This window comes from Salvelinus sp. IW2-2015, linkage group LG28, assembly GCF_002910315.2.
Source record: "Salvelinus sp. IW2-2015 linkage group LG28, ASM291031v2, whole genome shotgun sequence".
NCBI lineage: Eukaryota > Metazoa > Chordata > Actinopteri > Salmoniformes > Salmonidae > Salvelinus > Salvelinus sp. IW2-2015.
In genome coordinates, this window is record NC_036868.1 from 10,352,885 (window position 1) to 10,369,793 (window position 16,909).

General features: G+C 39.6%; 3 protein-coding genes across 18 annotated transcripts in view; 1 reads left to right on the forward strand and 2 right to left on the reverse strand.

Moving 5' to 3' along the window:
- Positions 1 to 2,985: 2,985 nt before the first annotated feature.
- On the forward strand, positions 2,986 to 6,862 carry LOC111954402 (protein LEG1 homolog). 2 transcript variants are annotated; one of them, XM_023974139.2, is made up of 6 exons: positions 2,986 to 3,315; positions 4,277 to 4,360; positions 4,938 to 5,122; positions 5,303 to 5,424; positions 5,682 to 5,920; positions 6,384 to 6,862. In XM_023974139.2, the coding sequence occupies exons 1-6, from the start codon at positions 3,021 to 3,023 to the stop codon at positions 6,533 to 6,535; spliced, it is 1,077 nt and encodes a 358-aa protein (XP_023829907.1). In that variant the 5' UTR covers positions 2,986 to 3,020; the 3' UTR covers positions 6,536 to 6,862. The 2 variants fall into 2 exon arrangements, with proteins under 2 accessions (XP_023829907.1, XP_070291967.1); XM_070435866.1 differs by having other exon boundaries at positions 2,988 to 3,315; positions 4,196 to 4,360.
- Positions 6,863 to 7,099: 237 nt separating this feature from the next.
- LOC111954085 (protein THEMIS) lies at positions 7,100 to 12,781 on the reverse strand. The gene is made up of 6 exons (XM_023973581.2): positions 12,459 to 12,781; positions 11,910 to 12,059; positions 10,739 to 11,200; positions 9,158 to 10,203; positions 8,892 to 9,024; positions 7,100 to 7,977 (listed from the first exon to the last, which is right to left on the reverse strand). Exons 1-6 carry the CDS (start codon positions 12,556 to 12,558, stop codon positions 7,787 to 7,789), a joined length of 2,082 nt encoding a protein of 693 aa, XP_023829349.1. The 5' UTR covers positions 12,559 to 12,781; the 3' UTR covers positions 7,100 to 7,786.
- Positions 12,782 to 13,122: 341 nt separating this feature from the next.
- The window catches only part of LOC111954396 (receptor-type tyrosine-protein phosphatase kappa), a 165,397-nt gene continuing 161,610 nt past the window's right edge, over positions 13,123 to 16,909 (reverse strand). For 9 of the 15 annotated variants that reach the window (XM_023974123.2, XM_070435805.1, XM_070435803.1 and 6 more), the window contains 4 exons: positions 16,194 to 16,319; positions 15,251 to 15,414; positions 14,918 to 15,053; positions 13,123 to 14,335 (listed from right to left, as the gene is read on the reverse strand). In XM_023974123.2, coding sequence (XP_023829891.1) covers positions 14,282 to 14,335; positions 14,918 to 15,053; positions 15,251 to 15,414; positions 16,194 to 16,319 — 480 coding nt within the window. In that variant the 3' untranslated portion in view covers positions 13,123 to 14,281. Of the gene's footprint in view, positions 14,336 to 14,917; positions 15,054 to 15,250; positions 15,415 to 16,193; positions 16,338 to 16,909 lie in introns of all 15 variants that reach the window. The other 6 variants (XM_070435800.1, XM_023974116.2, XM_070435804.1 and 3 more) reach the window with 1 other exon arrangement.

Consider the following 16,909-nt stretch of genomic DNA (forward strand, 5'->3'; position numbering starts at 1 on the left):
CACTGAGGATGATCAAACTTTGAAAAGTATAATTCCAATTTTAAAGTTTGTATGTGAAGTAATTAGTTCTTCCCTGTGTAAAGTAAGCAATTTGATCAATAATACCAGCAGAACTCTTCTGTGGACCCTACAGTAAATCACAACACTGCATTGTTCTCTATGGGGACTGGGGAGAGCCTGCTCTTTTACAGACATGATAAGGTCAATGATCAGAGAGATTATGTCATATGATATGATTGCCAATTTCATTTGCCACAAGGCCATCCAATCAGTTAGTTTACTTTCAAATATGGGTGATCCAAATGCACCTTGAGCCTGAACAATTTATATTTACTGATGTGGTAGTAGATTACACAGAATACACAGAACATCATTGCTCATCCCTTTCGAGTTACTAGGAATTTTATCAGATGACTCAAAATCTAAAGAAGAAACACTCATCATGGACACAACGTTTTTTTTGTAGGTTATTTTTTGTGGCAAAGGTTATACTGTTGGTTAGATAAATGTGTGTAATGTACCTTGTGTATTGTTTAACTAGGTACAGTGCATTTAGAAAGTGTTCAGACCCCTTGACTTTTTCCTAATTTCATTATTCATTTTTATTCTAAAATATATATTGTTATATTGTTTTGTGTAGATTGTCCCTTGTCAATCTACACACAATAACCCATAAACACAAAGCAAAAACTGGTTTAAGAAATGTTTGCTAATTTATAAAACAAATTAAATATTATATTTGCATAAGTATTCAGACCCTTTACTTTGTTGACGCACCTTTGGCAGCGATTACAGCCTCGAGTCTTCTTGGATATGATGCTACAAGATTGGCACACTTGTATTTTGTATGTGTTTGTTATTCAAAGACATATGTAATGGTGTGATGCAATAGAAAGTGGCAAATTAGAGAATGTTAACTTGAGGCCACTCATTATGTCAGTCCCTGTGTGCAGTTTTTCCAATGGTAAACTCTACCTCTGGCCCTCACCAGTCATGATGTTCACACCTTCCCAACCAGGGGACTCATTAACTCGTAACACAGCCAGATGTCTAACTGTCTGTTTTGACAACAGGGTGCATTAGCCACGTTTCATACAACACAGTTGAATGAACAAACATCTAGTTTTGCTCTTGAAGCTGATCCTTCCCACAGGCTTTTTAAAAGTTGTTTGGACAACTTTGTGTATATTGCATCACTGAATAAATAAAGTTATATGTGTTCTATGGTTAATCAACAATGTTATCAATCTACACTTGATTTGCCTAACATAACAGAGTGTTTCCCTGTTAACTAAATGTTCTAGCTCCATCTTTTAGGGTCAGGCAGCACATCATCCACAAGTATATGTATGTATATGTTGCACATACATTTAACAGCAGCACAGTCAGTTCACTCTGGGAACCCCAAGCCCACATGCAGGACAGAGTTTGGCTCAGTTCATCCTAGAGACAACAGTGTCTACCCTCACATTTATCTTAGCCTAGCCTACTGTTAGCTGACCTTGGAAAACATTGCAAAGTATCATAGACAAGCATTAACAAACGGGAATCACACAGGGGAGTAAAAATCGAATCAAATCAAATTGTATTGGTCACATACACATATTTAGCAGATGTTATTGCGGGTGTAGCGAAATGCTTGTGTTCCTAGCTCCAACAGTGCAGTAGTATCTAACAATTCACAACAATACACAAAAATCTCAAAGTACATTTTTTTAAATTAAGAAATATATACTGTAAATATTAGGACGAGCAATGTCGGAGTGGCATTGACTAAAATATAGTAGAATACAGTATATACATATGTAAAACAGTATGTAAACATTATTACAGTGACCAGTGTTCCATTATTGAAGCGACCAGTGATTCCATGTCTATATACATATGGCAGCGGCCTCTAAGGTGCAGGGTTGAGTAACCGGGTGGTAGCCGGCTAGTGACAGTGACCAAGTTCGGGGCAGGGTCGACAATGGCAGGCCAGGTATAGACAATGGTCGCCTTCCCCTGCTCTGACGTTGCATGCATCAACCAATGGTTGCGTGCCTTGTCATCGACTGTGTCATTGACTGACAGATTGCTATAACATATGATCAGTGATGTAAAGTACTTAAAGATGCACTATGCAGAGAGCGCTTCATCATTTCCTGGTTGCTAAAATTTTACTCCATACTTTTTCCCTGACACCCAAACGTACTCGTTACATTTTGAATGCTTAGCAGGAGAGGAAAATGGTCCAATTCACTCACATAACAAGAGAACATCTCTGGTCATCCCTACTGCCGCTAATCTGGCGAATCTTTGTTTGTAAATGATGTCTGAGTGTTCGAGTGTTCCCCTTGCTATCCGTAAATAAAAAAAACAAGAAAATTGTGTCCTCTGGTTTGCTTAATATAAAGAATTTAAAATGAGTTATACTTTTATTTTTGATACTTAAGTATATTTTAGCAATTACATTTACTTTTGATACTTAAGTATTTTTAAAACAAGCAAACTTTTACTCAAGTAGTATTTTACTGGGTGACTTTCACTTTTACTTGAGTCATTTTCTATTAAGGTACATTTACTTTTACGCAAGTATGAAAATTGGGTACTTTTTCCACTATTGCATATGTGATTAGCTGATACTTAAAATACCTATCCAGGCGTTGTAAGATCAGGCATGCGTCAGCAACCCCTGGGCAGAGGAACGTGCCCATGCTCTTTTAGAATAATGATGATGCAATCACTGATGAATGAATGAAGCCTCTTCCATCTCTATAGATCACGTTTGCTGATGGCTGATGTCTCTGTCCGTCTATGAACATTGATTGGTTGTTTCTCTGACTTCTGTCCTATGGCTCTTCAAAAGTGCAGAGTGGACAGAAAACCGCATGATAAGAAATAGTGATTACAGTGGATTTACCCCCACTGATACCTCTTCTCTATCATGTGGCTTTGTAAGTCCAAAGTGCATTGCCCAGTCCAGTACAAAAGGGGGGATCTGTTACTTATTTAGGTGTGCAGTTAATAAGGTAGCCAGCATGCAGTGCATCTGGACCCTCTTCCTGCTTCAGCTAGTTGCCCTGTGGGCCAACGCAGCAGTGATCACTGAAAATGGCCTCCCCATCCTCTGGGACCAGGCACCCAGCCAGCTGTCAGAACTGCCTCAGGTGGACAACGTGGTCACAATCAACCCCTGGAACTACCTGCAGAGGATGAGTCTGTATAGGACACTGGTGGGATCCACAGACAAGTACATGGCCTCCATGGGAACCAATGAGACTGACAGTCTGTTCTGGGGCCTGCCTCTGCAGATGGGCTGGAAACTCAGATCAGGTATGTTGGGCAATGATTAAGTTGCTTTGGAAAGCCAAATACAGTGGAGTCTGAAATGATTGACACCCTTGATAAAGATGAGCAATAATGACTGTATAAAATAAGTAATTCAAATACTGAGCTATATTGTATGCTCAAAAAAATTGGGAAATTATATTATTTAAACCAATGCAATTGCTCAAAGAAAGATGTTTAACAAGTAATACTTTCTTCTCTCAAAAAGGTATGGGTCAAAATTACTGACACCCTTAAGATTCTTGTAAATAAAGATGTCAATTTTTTTTGTATTTGGGTGAAAGATCATACCCCAAAGACATGCTAACCTCCCCTGTTATTGGTAATGATGAGAAGTCATCATGTCTTGGGGGTATGATATAACATGCTAACCTCCCCTGTTATTGGTAATGGGGAGAAGTCATGTCTTGGGGGTATGATTTAACATGCTAACCTCCCCTGTAATTGGTAATGGTGAGAAATCATCATGATTTGGGGGTATGATATAACATGCTAACCTCCCCTGTAATTGGTAATGGTGAGAAGTCATCATGTCTTGGGGGTATGATCTTTGTGCCTCTGTAACTTTCTCATTCATCATTATTCACTATTCATTCAGGATTATCCATCGTCATGGTAGCATCCATATGTAGAAGTGCTCAGAAACATATTCTATTCTTATTTTGGAGTCACTTTTATTATAAATGACACAATTCATTATTTACCATTCATTTCTCAGCATTTTAATTATTTATTTTATACAGTCAATACTGCTCATCTTTATCAAGGGTGCCACTGTACATGCACATTGTTATGTAAACACTATATGCACATTCTTTTTGTGGTGGTACAGTACACTAATCATGTTGACTTTGTTCTGGGGCAGGAGTGAATACGTTTCTCAAAGGTTATCATGTGGAAATGAAAAGCAAAAGTCATGTGACCGGATGCGCTTCTGTTCCTATAGGGCGGTTGGTTGACCCTACTGGCGCTACAACATGTGGAAAGGAAGGAGATCCCATGTGCATTTCTGCTAATAGCTGGTGGGCCTGTAAGTACAGTAGTGTTACACATATTCAACCATGCAGGCCATGTGTGTGGCCCTACATGTGCAGTTAAAGGTCCAATGCAGCCATTTAAAAAAATATCAATATCAAATCATTTCTGGGTAACAATTAAGTACCTTACTGTAATATCTTTCCATTAAAATCGTCAAAAATATACAAAAATGGCTTTTTAGCAAAAACAATTGCTAGGACTGTCTAGCAGAGGTCTAATGACCTCTGAGTAAAAATGAAAACTAGCTGTTATTGGCAGAGATGTCTGGAACTCTTTTTGCTATACTGTAGATCTATTAACTAATTTACCTCTTGGTGATGTTACCATGGAAAGCCGACACTCCCGCACTTGCAAACGTGCTGATTTAGAAGGTCCTGTGTAGATTGTACTTTCAACTAGCAACTATCAGGAAATAACACTTTTTATTCACACTTTTACAGTGTTAGTTTCATCAGCTGCTGTACAATATAATACAATTTTTTTTATTCTGACTGCACCATGCCTTTAACATTCACAGCTTGTCAATAAAATACCATTAGTAACCTCTCTGTCTGTCTCTGTCTGTTCAGGTGTGAACTACTACCTTTCAGTGATCCCGTTCCTGGCTGCTGTGCAGAAAGACGTGATTGGAGATGGTCTCATTCAGGTCCAGGTACAGGCACCAGCTGAGGCAGCAGAAGACTACTGCACCTCCTACACAGACTGCTCTACTAAGTACCCAGACCTTATGGCCAAGTGGGAAGAATTCTTCCAGGTATTTAATGAGCATCTACTTTTCCTTTTTCCCTATAGGAGGCATTTTCCTTCTTGCCATAGGAGGCCAAATCTGTATGTTCCTTTAGTTGTGTAAGTCACTATTCATAAGTGACTCATTGGTGATTTCATAGAATTACTTGTTGGTCTTGGTTTTTAATATGCTACCATTCCATTCTAGACTCTGAAAGACGTGAGTGCATCTGAGATTTCTGACTTTGAGAAAAGGGACCAGATTCTGGGTGTCTATTGGGCAGGTCAACAGCTCTCTTTGAATACTGCCTCAACCAGCTGCAAGGCAAAGTGAGTATTAACATACAGTATCATTCTGCAGGTCATCACCAGTTGTCAATGCGCTGTTTCTCTTCCTTCATTGTTGGAACTCTGACAACTAATTTTTGTTTCATTTAAACATATGATTCTCAGTTCAAACTGTATGCTCTGTCCTCCAATCAGCTTTTGCCTCAATCTAACAAAATAACAACATTATTGGATGCAATCACTTTGAGTCACAATTGAGTCCTTACTGTATGTCCAAATCAAACCTTTGAACTTTATAGGATGAGCTACTATTCCAGCCCAGAGGTTTCATTCGCCCAAAACTGGATGAACTCTGCAGACTACGTAGCAGCAACATACTTCCAGTCCAACCTGAATAACTCTGTGCTGTTCATGAGCCCTCTGCCCAGCAGGGTGCTTCAGGAGGGGGATAGCGCCCCTAACATAGCTGACCTCAGCAAGGAGGAGAACCACACCCTCTATATCTTCGGCTGGATGACCAGAATGAACAGGATTCTGAGTGAGTACTTTTACTTTTAGTCTCCCAAGACAAACATTCAGAAAATATAATGATATTTTTTGCTTGTATGAAAAGTAGAGTGAAATATACATTTCAGAGTCAAATTGAGATGGTAGACAGATGTCAGTCTGTGACAATGTAGTCCAGGGCTCTTCAACCCTGTTCCTGGAGAGCTACCATCCTGTAGGTTTTCGCTCCAACCCTATCTAGCGCACTTCATTCTAATAATTAGCTGGTTGATAAGCTGATACAGGTTAGTTACAAATGGGGTTAGAGGGAAAACCAACCTACAGGAGGGTAGCTTTCCAGGAACAGGATTGGAGAACCAGGATGTAGTCTGTAGTCTCCCTCTAGTGGTGAAATGTATGAAGTGCATTTCAATTGAGAGATCTACAGTAACACATCACTTGCATCAGGTTACACCACATCCTTACACATTTTCCTGTTGTTTTCCTTATGACAGTGGGTTCTCTGGTGAGGATGTGGCGCTCGGCCATGTGCTCTGACAAGGCTCGGGAGAAGGGCCGGGAGCTCCTACAGGATCTGGTCCATGACCCGAAGTTTGCTGCTTCCACCTTCGTCTCCATTCTCAAAGAGATGACACGCAGCTGCTGAGGATTCAGCAAATCAGTCCGACACTCCAACTAGCTCAGTTTCAACCTGTCCCAAAGTTAGCATCAGATGCCATTCATAGTGATTCATTGTTAAACGTTTCTGAATACATTTCACACAGTAGTATTTACACATCCTGTGTTTTTGTAATTATTAATTTTCCACAGTAGGCAAATGTCCTTGTTGATTAATGTACAAACAATTTATTTCTTGTATCATGAATATAATAATATATTTAAATGGAAGAGTGGCTCAGTATAAAGAGCATAATAGTACATATAAATATACATTTTGCTTGAAATATGAACATTACAGTGCCTTCAGAAAGTATTCACACCACTTGACTTTTTCCACATTTTGTTGTGTTTCAGCCGGAATTTAAAATGAATTAAATGTATACATTTTGTTCACTGGCCTACACACAATACCCCATAATGTCAAAGTGGAATCATGCTTTTAGACATTTTTACAAAAGTAATAAGTATTCAACCCCTTTGTTATGGCAAGCCTAAATACGTTCAGGAGTAAAAATGTGCTTAACAAGTCACATAATAAGTTACATGGACTCACTATGTGTGCAATAATAGTGTTTAACATGATTTTTGAATGACTACCTCATCTCTGCACCCCACACATACAGATAATTGTAAGATCCCTCAGTCGAGCAATGAATTTCAAAAACAAAGACCGGGGAGGTTTTCTACCAAGAAGACAGTGAATGTTCCATGGCCAAGTTACAATTTAAATTTAAATCTGCTTGAAAATCTATGGCAAGACCTGCAAATGGTTGTCTAGCAATTATCAACAACCAATTTGACAGAGCTTGAAGTATTTTGAAAATAATAATGGGAAAATGTTGCACAATCCATGTGTGGAAAGCTCTTAGACTTAACCAGAAAGGTGATTCTAACATGTATTGACTCAGGGGGTTGAATACTTATCTAATCAAGATATATTAGTGTTTTATTTTTCATGAATCTTTTACAAATGTTCGAATTTTTCTTCCATTTTGACATTACAGAGTATTTTGTGTAGATCTTTGACAAAAAAAGTGACAATGAAATCCATTTTAATACCACTTTGTAACTCAACAAAATGTGGGAAAAGTGTGAATACTTTCTGAAGGCACTGTACAGTATATCTCACATGCCAACATTTGTATTGATCTTTACACTTAAACAATACGGGGGTAAACTTTGAGCTTGGGTTAGATATGTATTAGATAGTCATCAAAACCAATCATTCACTTCTATACTAAACCTGTTTTGCAGTCTGCATGGCATATGTGTTTTCTGATTTCTTTTTGTCTGTTATGTGAATACTTTGGTCATTAAATTTTCTCCTGATGCTGTCAAGTTCATCCTCATCAATGTATTCATAATCATGAGTGTATTCATCATCCTGTTCAATTGTATTGTTGTGAGGACTGTTTTCTTCAACGATGGCTGGGGAGAGAACATAAACACAGCAAGGCAAAAGAATCAAAGGCAAGATTTTGACAGGGAGATAAATATATTGCAGATCTATAAGCATTTTTATCCTCCTGAGGCCCAGCAATTAATTTTTGTCCTCTCTAGTGGATCAGTTCTTGGTCCGTATTTCTGAGGCCTTATAAGTAATGTCCCTTTGACAGGACATTCTGGGCTTTTCAATGATATCACATGTGTGGGGGTGTGACCTTGACAACTTTATCTTCCTAGTTCTTATAAAAAATGGCTGCAGTAAAAATTTGCACATTTGATGGAAATTTGATACTCAAATTGTTTCTATTAAGTGAATACAACAGGAATAGTTAAGTGAGTTGTCATGACTATGTAATACTTTTTTCACATGATATAATAGCTAAATAAGAGCTTATCAAGATATGTCCTTTGTAGTGGACACCCGGATACCGTAACTATGTTTTTCACCTACTGTACCCATTGACTGTAATGTTTTTTATATAAATATAATGTTATAAAAAACACTGTAATGTTTTTTATATAAATATATATAGATATATATTTTTTTAAATATATATATATATTTAAAAAAATATATTATAATAATAATAATTATATATATATATACACATACATATACATACATATTTACGTCCTAATGACCACTACAGAGGACAATTTTGCACTTACAAAAATAGATAAATAACAACAACAAAAAATCTTGGAACATGTTCTTTTTTTCATAAAATCCCCAACGTTTTTGGGGTGGGGGGGTCTCAGAAGGATATTGACAGTTGAGAATAAAGTTTAGTTGCAAAATAGTCTGCTGCAATATTTCATACTACTATCCCTCCAGCATGTTGAATGACATAAAATTAACAAAACTATTTTGATGGAATACAGAAACATAGACAAACCTTTTTGTGGGCCTGGTTTAGGCACTGCAACCAGATTTGTGTTGGACGTTTCATTTCTTGGTATAGAGGTGTTCTGTTCTGCACAATCAGATGAACTAGGGCTAGGCATGGCTGGTTTGGCTGTATGTGGGCTCTTCAATATAATAACACAAATCATTAGTACAGTAATCAATTGAATATAACTTTTTATTTAAATAAATCTGATAGCTAATGTTGTTGTGTTATAGATAATTTATTAATGCATAAAATATGGATGACTGATTCACCTTTGGAGAGGGGGGGTCTGGCTTCTTTGGCCTGGGAGGCTGCAGTTTCAATGTGTCTTCTAAGGGCTGTTGATGTCTCTTGGGTGGTCGAGGGGGAGGCAGCACACTGGCGTTGACGTACCTCCTCAGGGTAAAATAGCAGTCCTCTCCTATCTCCTCCACAGCCGAGCGGACAGCCTGGCCCTGGGTCGGCTCTGGGCCGCTCCACTGCTGCAGGAGCTGCAGGGTCATGTTGATGCGGTTGACAGGCACCTCCCAGCACTGGGCCAGGTCCGGGGTGGAGACAAGAAGGTAGGGGTCAGTGATCTCCTCCTCCAGCTGCAGCCCTGTGGCCCCAGCCAGGAGGTCCTCCATGACTGAGAGGTCCCTCATAGACACCTTGACGTTGAAGGGCAGGGAGAACCTGTGGCAGACCTCTGAGAGCATGTACTGCTTCTTGTCGTGGACCACCTCCACAAAGCCGCCGTACAGACACATGGGGATCAGCACGGCCTCGTACTTCTTCCCCACCATCTTCTCACAGGCCAGGGCCTCCACCGTCTTTCTCCTGCCGCCGTAGATCACCTCACTGGTCTCCCTTTTGTGGACCAGGTACTGGTCTCCCACCAGTACTGAGGACAGACCCTCGTAGTCGGCCTCAAAGGCCCTGGTAGCCACCACGTGGAGCTGCTCCATGTCACTCTTGGCTACCTCTAGGTCATACGCTGTGGGGAACATCCGGGGCCTGCGCTTGAACCTGCCGTTGTAAGACACTGGAATGAGGAAGCGTCTTTGGGCCTCGCTGCGGATCTCAGACGCTAGGATCCTCTTGGTCTGGTAGGCACCGTGGACAATGACTTGCTTAGAGGACTTCAGGAAACCCAATTCCTCCTGAACTTGTGATGGTGGCTCTATGATCTCAGCCCTGAAGGGGAAGACCTCGCTCGGCTTGGCAAAGACATCACGGAGTGACAGAGGCTGCATGAAACAGGCACCGTCACTCTCCTCGGTTACGTCCAACACCTCAACGTCAAGGGTAGATGGGATGAAAACAACGTTCTTCCCAACTGTGAACAAAAATCAGATTATTTCTGTTTAGTATGCCAGCACAAGTGAGGATGGTCTACTATAGGCCAAATATTCTAATTTAAGACTTTTCTTATAAAAAATGTTTTGCCAAAAATGAATACATAATGTATTACATTTTTAAAAATCAGATAATTTATCTCTGAAGGTCTGACATTAGTACATCTGTTTAACTTCTGGTTTGAAAAGTTTCATTTTTTTTGTGTTCTACAAAGTAAAAATTCATTGTGATTCCCTGACCAGAACGATGACTACTACACTTCAAAACCCCCCTCTATTTTCATGTCTGTGCTTCTGAAACCAAAAGTTAATGACCCAAGACCAGTGTACTGTAGTTGTCATGTTCATTAGTTGGCAGTATTACAATTTGTTCTCTTTAAATAAACCGAGATAAGAAAAATGTAATTATAATATGAAAAATACAGAGTATCATTGTGTGACTTTATTTGATCATGTTCTTCATTCCACATAATTGACGTAAAGTGAGAATATTAATGGGCTGTTTGTGTGACTCACACTTGGACACAGTCTGGAGCTCGTAGACAGGTGTGAGAACCAGCTCTCCACTGTAGTCCTCTGGCAACTTAGACAGACACTTCTCCTTTGATGGCAAAGACTTGGCCCAAGTCACTGTCCTTTTCCTTCCTTTGGGCATTTTCCACTCCACCAGCTCCCTGAGGGTGTAGAACTGGTCGTCGGCACACTCATAGAACTCCCCAGTGTGCGAGAGCTTCACAGTGAAGATGTGCTTGGAGTCTTTCCGCGTGACCTCACAGTCAACATGGCTGTCTCCGTGCTTCGTCCTAAGAGCAGTGAGTCTGAAGCTCTCCTCAGCCTGGATGGTCCCCTCAGCCAGCTGTAGTTCCTCAGGGCAGCGGAACTCTGGCTGGCCCAGGCACTCAGGGCTGATACACACTGCCTCAACAATCTCCTGTATACTGGCGTATGGGCTCTTGTCGGCCACGATCCTGAAAAGGCCTGAAAATACAGGCAGGAAAAGCAATATATGACATTGTATTTATTGGTACAATGCACAAAACCATATGTTGATAAGGTCCCTTTCTAACCCGAGAGAGAGGTTTGGACATTTACATGTATAATGTAAACTGCAGTACATGGCAATGTGGTGGGTAATCTCTTCGTTCGCAGGACTATACCCTGCTAACTGTTCCAAATGTCCGAACTGAATTTGGTAAAAGGGATTTTATGTACTCTGCGCCATCGGCTTGGAACGCCTTACAAAATACTTTTAAACTGGAAGAACTTGTCCCGATTGTGTTTTTAAATGACTGATGAAGAATTTTGAGACTGATTCCCTGACCTGTCAATGTTTTTAATTTGCTGTTTTATGATTTTGTTATACTCTTGTGAATTCTATGGTTTTTACTAGATTACTTGTAGTTTTTCATGTTGTCTGTCTGTAATTTTTGTAATGACTTGGTGCTGCCTATCTTGGCCAGGACGCTCTTGAAAAAGAGATTTCAAATCTCAATGAGCCCTTCCTGGTTAAATAAAGGTTAAATATGATTATTATTTTTTTAAATGGTAAAGGACAAGAATTAAGACAATTATTAAAACATTTAAATCTGAATATATCAATCCACATAAGTTTTTATAAAGGAACAATTGAACAAAAAAACATTTAGATTTCATGTTCAAGGTACAGTTTAGATGTTTCGGGACTCACCTGGATAGTCGAGAGATATATCTACTGTCATAGATTTGGAACCCTCAGACTGAAGTTCCACATTGAGTCTGGTGACACTGATCCCAATGATCTTCAGGAGCTCTCCATAGGAGAAACTCCACTCTCTTCCAAACAGTTCATACACAGAACCTGGTAGAAAGACATTTCAATGGATCTATTCTTTTGGCAATGAATGGACCTAAGTCGATGGTCTATTCTCCTTGAAGAGTAACAGATCCAAATAAGTAAGTACATAAGTAAAGGGTGGTAACTCTATAATTACTATGCATGAATAATTCATTTATTAAGAATTGAAAATTATTATTCATGAAAATGTATACATTTTACCAAACAATATTTTTTCAAAGCTCCAGTTAAAAATAATAATCGACATCAGGTATACGTTGAATTTTGTAACATGAAATACCTAATGTTTATATAATTGTATAGTAAAATACTGCATAGCCATGAGCCGTTACTTTAAACTCAAATTATATTATATTCCAGTCCATTGAATAAGGACTTAAATTAGGGCTTCTTCATTCTTACCTTGGAAATAATATCCAGATTGTATCTGCAGTACTCTAGGGAGAGACGTGGCATCAAGAGAGCGGGTGAACTTTTCCAATGTCATAGCCATCCTTTCCATTTGGACTCTGGGTGACCCAGACTATGTATACCCTAAAGGAAACCTAGAGAGGAGATGCCATCTTCTCCATGGATCAGCAAAAGGTTGACCAGAGGTTTTGGTATAACCTAAGTGCCAGTGCTTATACTTTAGTATGAAGGCTCTCTATATTCTACAGTGAACAATGCAACTCAGTGACACAGAGAGAGAGCAGCCATCTATGAGTCACTAGGGCTGCAGCAGGTGTAACAGGAGCACACACACTGCAGCCGGAAACCAGAAACAACTAACCACAACTCACTAAGTAGCTATGAGAACAACGCCACAGAACAATGATATATCAGTCACAATACCTATGATTCACATCACACCAGAAAATGACACTTGTAAGTGTTTAGTGACTTGCAGTTCTGCAAAGCACTGGAAAACAGCAGTGTCTTCAGACAAAAATATCTGTATCTAATATGTAGTGATCAGATTAAAACAATAAAGTGAATAGTTTGTGAACAGCTAACATATCACACATATCACATATCACATGTGACCAAACTATACATCATCTCACCTGTAATGATACTAACGATGTCTTACACAATGACATTTTATTCAAAGATTTTTTATTTTTTATTACAGCCAATAAGCCAACAGTTACAGACAAAATAATGTATGAAACATGACTAAACTCCACATGATAATGACTTGCTTCCTTTTCTCCAGGAGGTCCACTCATGTCCCACATCAGTATGGCTGGCTGCACACCTGCCTCTGCTGCGTTGGCTTACATCCTAATAAGCTGTATCTAATACTGATTAGAATTCCCGTTTTTTTCTCCGCCATGTTCCTTTTGTTTTTCCAAAATACCATTGCAGGTTGAGTGATCATCAGAAAAAAATATAACTATTTTATAGTCACCACATGACCTTCTGATATTCTATCTGCATGGGTAGAATTCACAAGCATTATTTTACACAAATAAACCACTAACATCACATAGAGGATAAGAACAAATTGAAAACAAGATATACTACTGAAATTGATTCTAATACTTAAAAACAACAATAAATGTTTACGTTTTAAAGTCATAGCTAGGTAAAAATGGAATGAAGATGATTGTTTTTAGCTTTCAAAAAATAATACAAGTAAACAATAAATACAAACAATATGCTTTATCCATATAGACATATTTACATAAGTCTTTGGCTTATGATTAAGATTTGCTACAAAATAAAACCAAAATGAGTCAGCCATCAGAGCACGATACAAACATTACTAAGCCAATGTCACGTTAGCACTTCTATTCATGTATAGAGCGCAGTATTTTTTCTTTCACAAAGGTGATGGACTTCTATAGATATATATTGTTCGTTGACAATAATGCTGATAATATAGAAGAAAAAAAGTTTGCTTTTTTTGCATGCAACACCTTGGCATTAGTGTTACCCTTTCTACAATGGCTGCACATAAAAATAACTAAATCTGCAAAAGACATTGAAGCAAATGTGGCCTAGTGGCCGACACTTGTTTCTGTGGCACTGAATACGGTGAAGTACTGTACAATGGAGACATTTACAAACCACTCACATCATACTCCCAGTACAACTAGAAACATTAAAGATTTCTCAAAAAATCCCAAACCATCTATAGCAGTCTGTATGGGCTTAGTTAATGATGTCCGCCTCCACCCAATCTGTAGCGGTGGAATGGTTGCCAAGATCCAGAGTTCTGTTCCGTCCCGTCTTCTTGGTTAAGAGGTCTCGATGAACTCCAGAGCAAGGTCGTAGCAGAAGCGGTACTGATCCTGTTCAGATGAAAACACATCGTGTTAACCGCTGTGGTGCTAAACATGATGCTACACTACAACAGTATATGATGAACAATACAGTAATAACATGGTGATAACAAGTTTAATCACTACTGAAAGGCATTTTCAATTCTTAACATAAAAATATGTTATCTATTCTCTGGCAGTGAAATTAAGAGGTAACTTTAACACAGGGCTGCATAGGCTGTGTAAAGGATGAGTCGAGGAGTCTTTCATGTTAGCCCACAAACAGTTTATTTTATATACTCAACAGACTCTTCTGTTCACTTCTCAGTGATCCATAACATTATCATTGTTGGATAGTTTTGACAATATTGCTTGGCTAAAATGTATTTAAACACAATCTGCAAAACAAATCTAATGTGAGGTGTTCCTATCTGTTCTCTAATACCTCCATATTATTAACCGACTTCTCCAGAAAATATCATAAGTGAATATCACCAGAAATGAGAGGTGGCGTAGGCCTATGCTGATATATTAGCACCATAATGAGTCAGAGATACGTCTGTCTGAAACTCAGTTTGACTGATCTGGAGTCAGTTAGTTGGCCTGTCTTACCGGGCTGTCCACCATGTTGGGCTTGCTGTTCCTCAGGCTCTTGACTGCATGGAACACGTCCACCACATTCTGCCTCTTGATCATCTCACACACAATGCTGATAGCACAGAACATCCCACTGCGCCCGCCTCCGTTTCTACAGCACAGGAACACAAGGGTGGAAGTGTGAGGTTGGCTGGGTGACTTTTCTACTGAACTGCCAAACTTGTGAAATATAATAGGTGGTTGCAGGTGGAAGAGAGATTATCTAATTTTTATTTGAAAGCATGCATGTAGGTGTTAGTGTGTGGGAGTGGTGGTGGTGGTGGTGGTGGAGGTTGTGTGTACACTCACAGGCAGTGGATGATTGTGCGTCCCTCTCCCTCTTCACACTCCTCCTGCCACTTGTCCACCTGCAGTATGAGCTTCAGGAAGGAACGCTTTGATGCTGGGACTTCTCTGTGGGCTGCCCAGCCCAGGTACTGGAACTGCCTCACCATCAGATAGCCCTCCTGAGGCTGTGGGGAACACAGAAGCACACATCAGCAACGGCAGCCATTTTGGCTCTTACTCTCAACTTCATAGCATTATTCTCATCGAACCATCCAAGTACTATAACCTTGACTGGTATCCTTACCTTGAGTTGTGTCTGAAGGCCCATAGTGACAAAATCCACAGCCAGGTACTATCATAATTAGCATCCTCCAAATTCAAGCATGTAAACAGACGATTAGATGTTAGCAAAGCTGCATTGCAAGCAGAAACTTTCTCAAAAGTATTTCCAACTAAGTTTGGTGGTTGGATGAGTTTGCAGGAATTTTGTTTACGTGCATAATACTGAAATAGTCGCTGAAATTTTATCACTCAAAACTCTGTTGTTTTCTGTAACATGGACAAAAAAGTTGTATTGTATTCCATTGGGCACTCAAACGTGGATTGATTTAGCAGACGTGAACAAACTCACCGGTGGCTTGATGGAACTATCAGAGAATTGGAATTTTCAGATATTACTGCAAAATTAACCACATTCTCGCGAGGAAGAAAACATGGACAGGTTCTTCATGAGTATCGACGCTACCAAACTTAGTTTGAAGTGCTTTTGAGGAAGTTTCTGCATCCAATGCAGCTTCGCTAACATCGGTCCGTCTGTCAACATTCATGAATTCAGACGATGCTAATTATACTAGCTCCTGGCTGTGGCAAAAGTAAACAATCGATTATTGTGGATTCTATCACAATTGGCCTTCAGACACAACTTAAGGTAAGGGTAATACATTATGGGATACTAGCTACTTACTCTAGTGAGGTTACATATTCTGAAGAGACGGCTGATGACGTCACAATCCATGGAGCAGGACATGCATTCAACTTGGACAGGACCGTAGCGAAGCATCCCCTCTTCAGGCCAATACTGAGGGCAGCCCTGATTGACAACAACAACCTTAGCAATGACATGTACAGTGGGGCAAAAAAGTATTTAGTCAGCCACCAATTGTGCAAGTTCTCCCACTTAAAAAGATGAGAGAGGCCTGTCATTTTCATCATAGGTACACTTCAACTATGACAGACAAAATGAGAAAAAACATTGTAGGATTTTTAATGAATTTATTTGCAAATGATGGTGGAAAATAAGTATTTGGTCAATAACAAAAGTTTATCTCAATACTTTGTTATATACCCTTTGTTGGCAATGACAGAGGTCAAACGTTTTCTGTAAGTCTTCACAAGGTTTTCAAACACTGTTGCTGCTATTTTGGCCCATTCCTCCATGCAGATCTCCTCTAGAGCAGTGATGTTTTGGGGCTGTTGCTGGGCAACACGGACTTTCAACTCCCTCCAAAGATTTTCTATGGGGTTGAGATCTGGAGACTGGCTAGGCCACTCCAGGACCTTGAAATGCTTCTTACGAAGCCACTCCTTCGTTGCCCGGGCGGTGTGTTTGGGATCATTGTCATGCTGAAAGACCCAGCCACGTTTCATCTTCAATGCCCTTGCTGATGGAAGGAGGTTTTC

Excerpts from the sequence above, each read along its gene's own strand:
- LOC111954402 (XM_070435866.1), top strand. The coding sequence starts at position 3,021 with ATGCAGTGCATCTGGACCCTCTTCCTGCTTCAGCTAGTTGCCCTGTGG. Across the intron at positions 3,316-4,195 it reads GGGCTGGAAACTCAGATCAG|GAGTGAATACGTTTCTCAAA; the intron begins GTATGTTGGGCA and ends GTTCTGGGGCAG. Across the intron at positions 5,425-5,681 it reads TCAACCAGCTGCAAGGCAAA|GATGAGCTACTATTCCAGCC; the intron begins GTGAGTATTAAC and ends TGAACTTTATAG.
- LOC111954085 (XM_023973581.2), bottom strand. The coding sequence starts at position 12,558 with ATGGAAAGGATGGCTATGACATTGGAAAAGTTCACCCGCTCTCTTGAT. Across the intron at positions 9,025-9,157 it reads CAGACCCCCCCTCTCCAAAG|AGCCCACATACAGCCAAACC; the intron begins GTGAATCAGTCA and ends ATTATATTGAAG. Across the intron at positions 7,978-8,891 it reads TAAACCAGGCCCACAAAAAG|CCATCGTTGAAGAAAACAGT; the intron begins GTTTGTCTATGT and ends TTCTCTCCCCAG.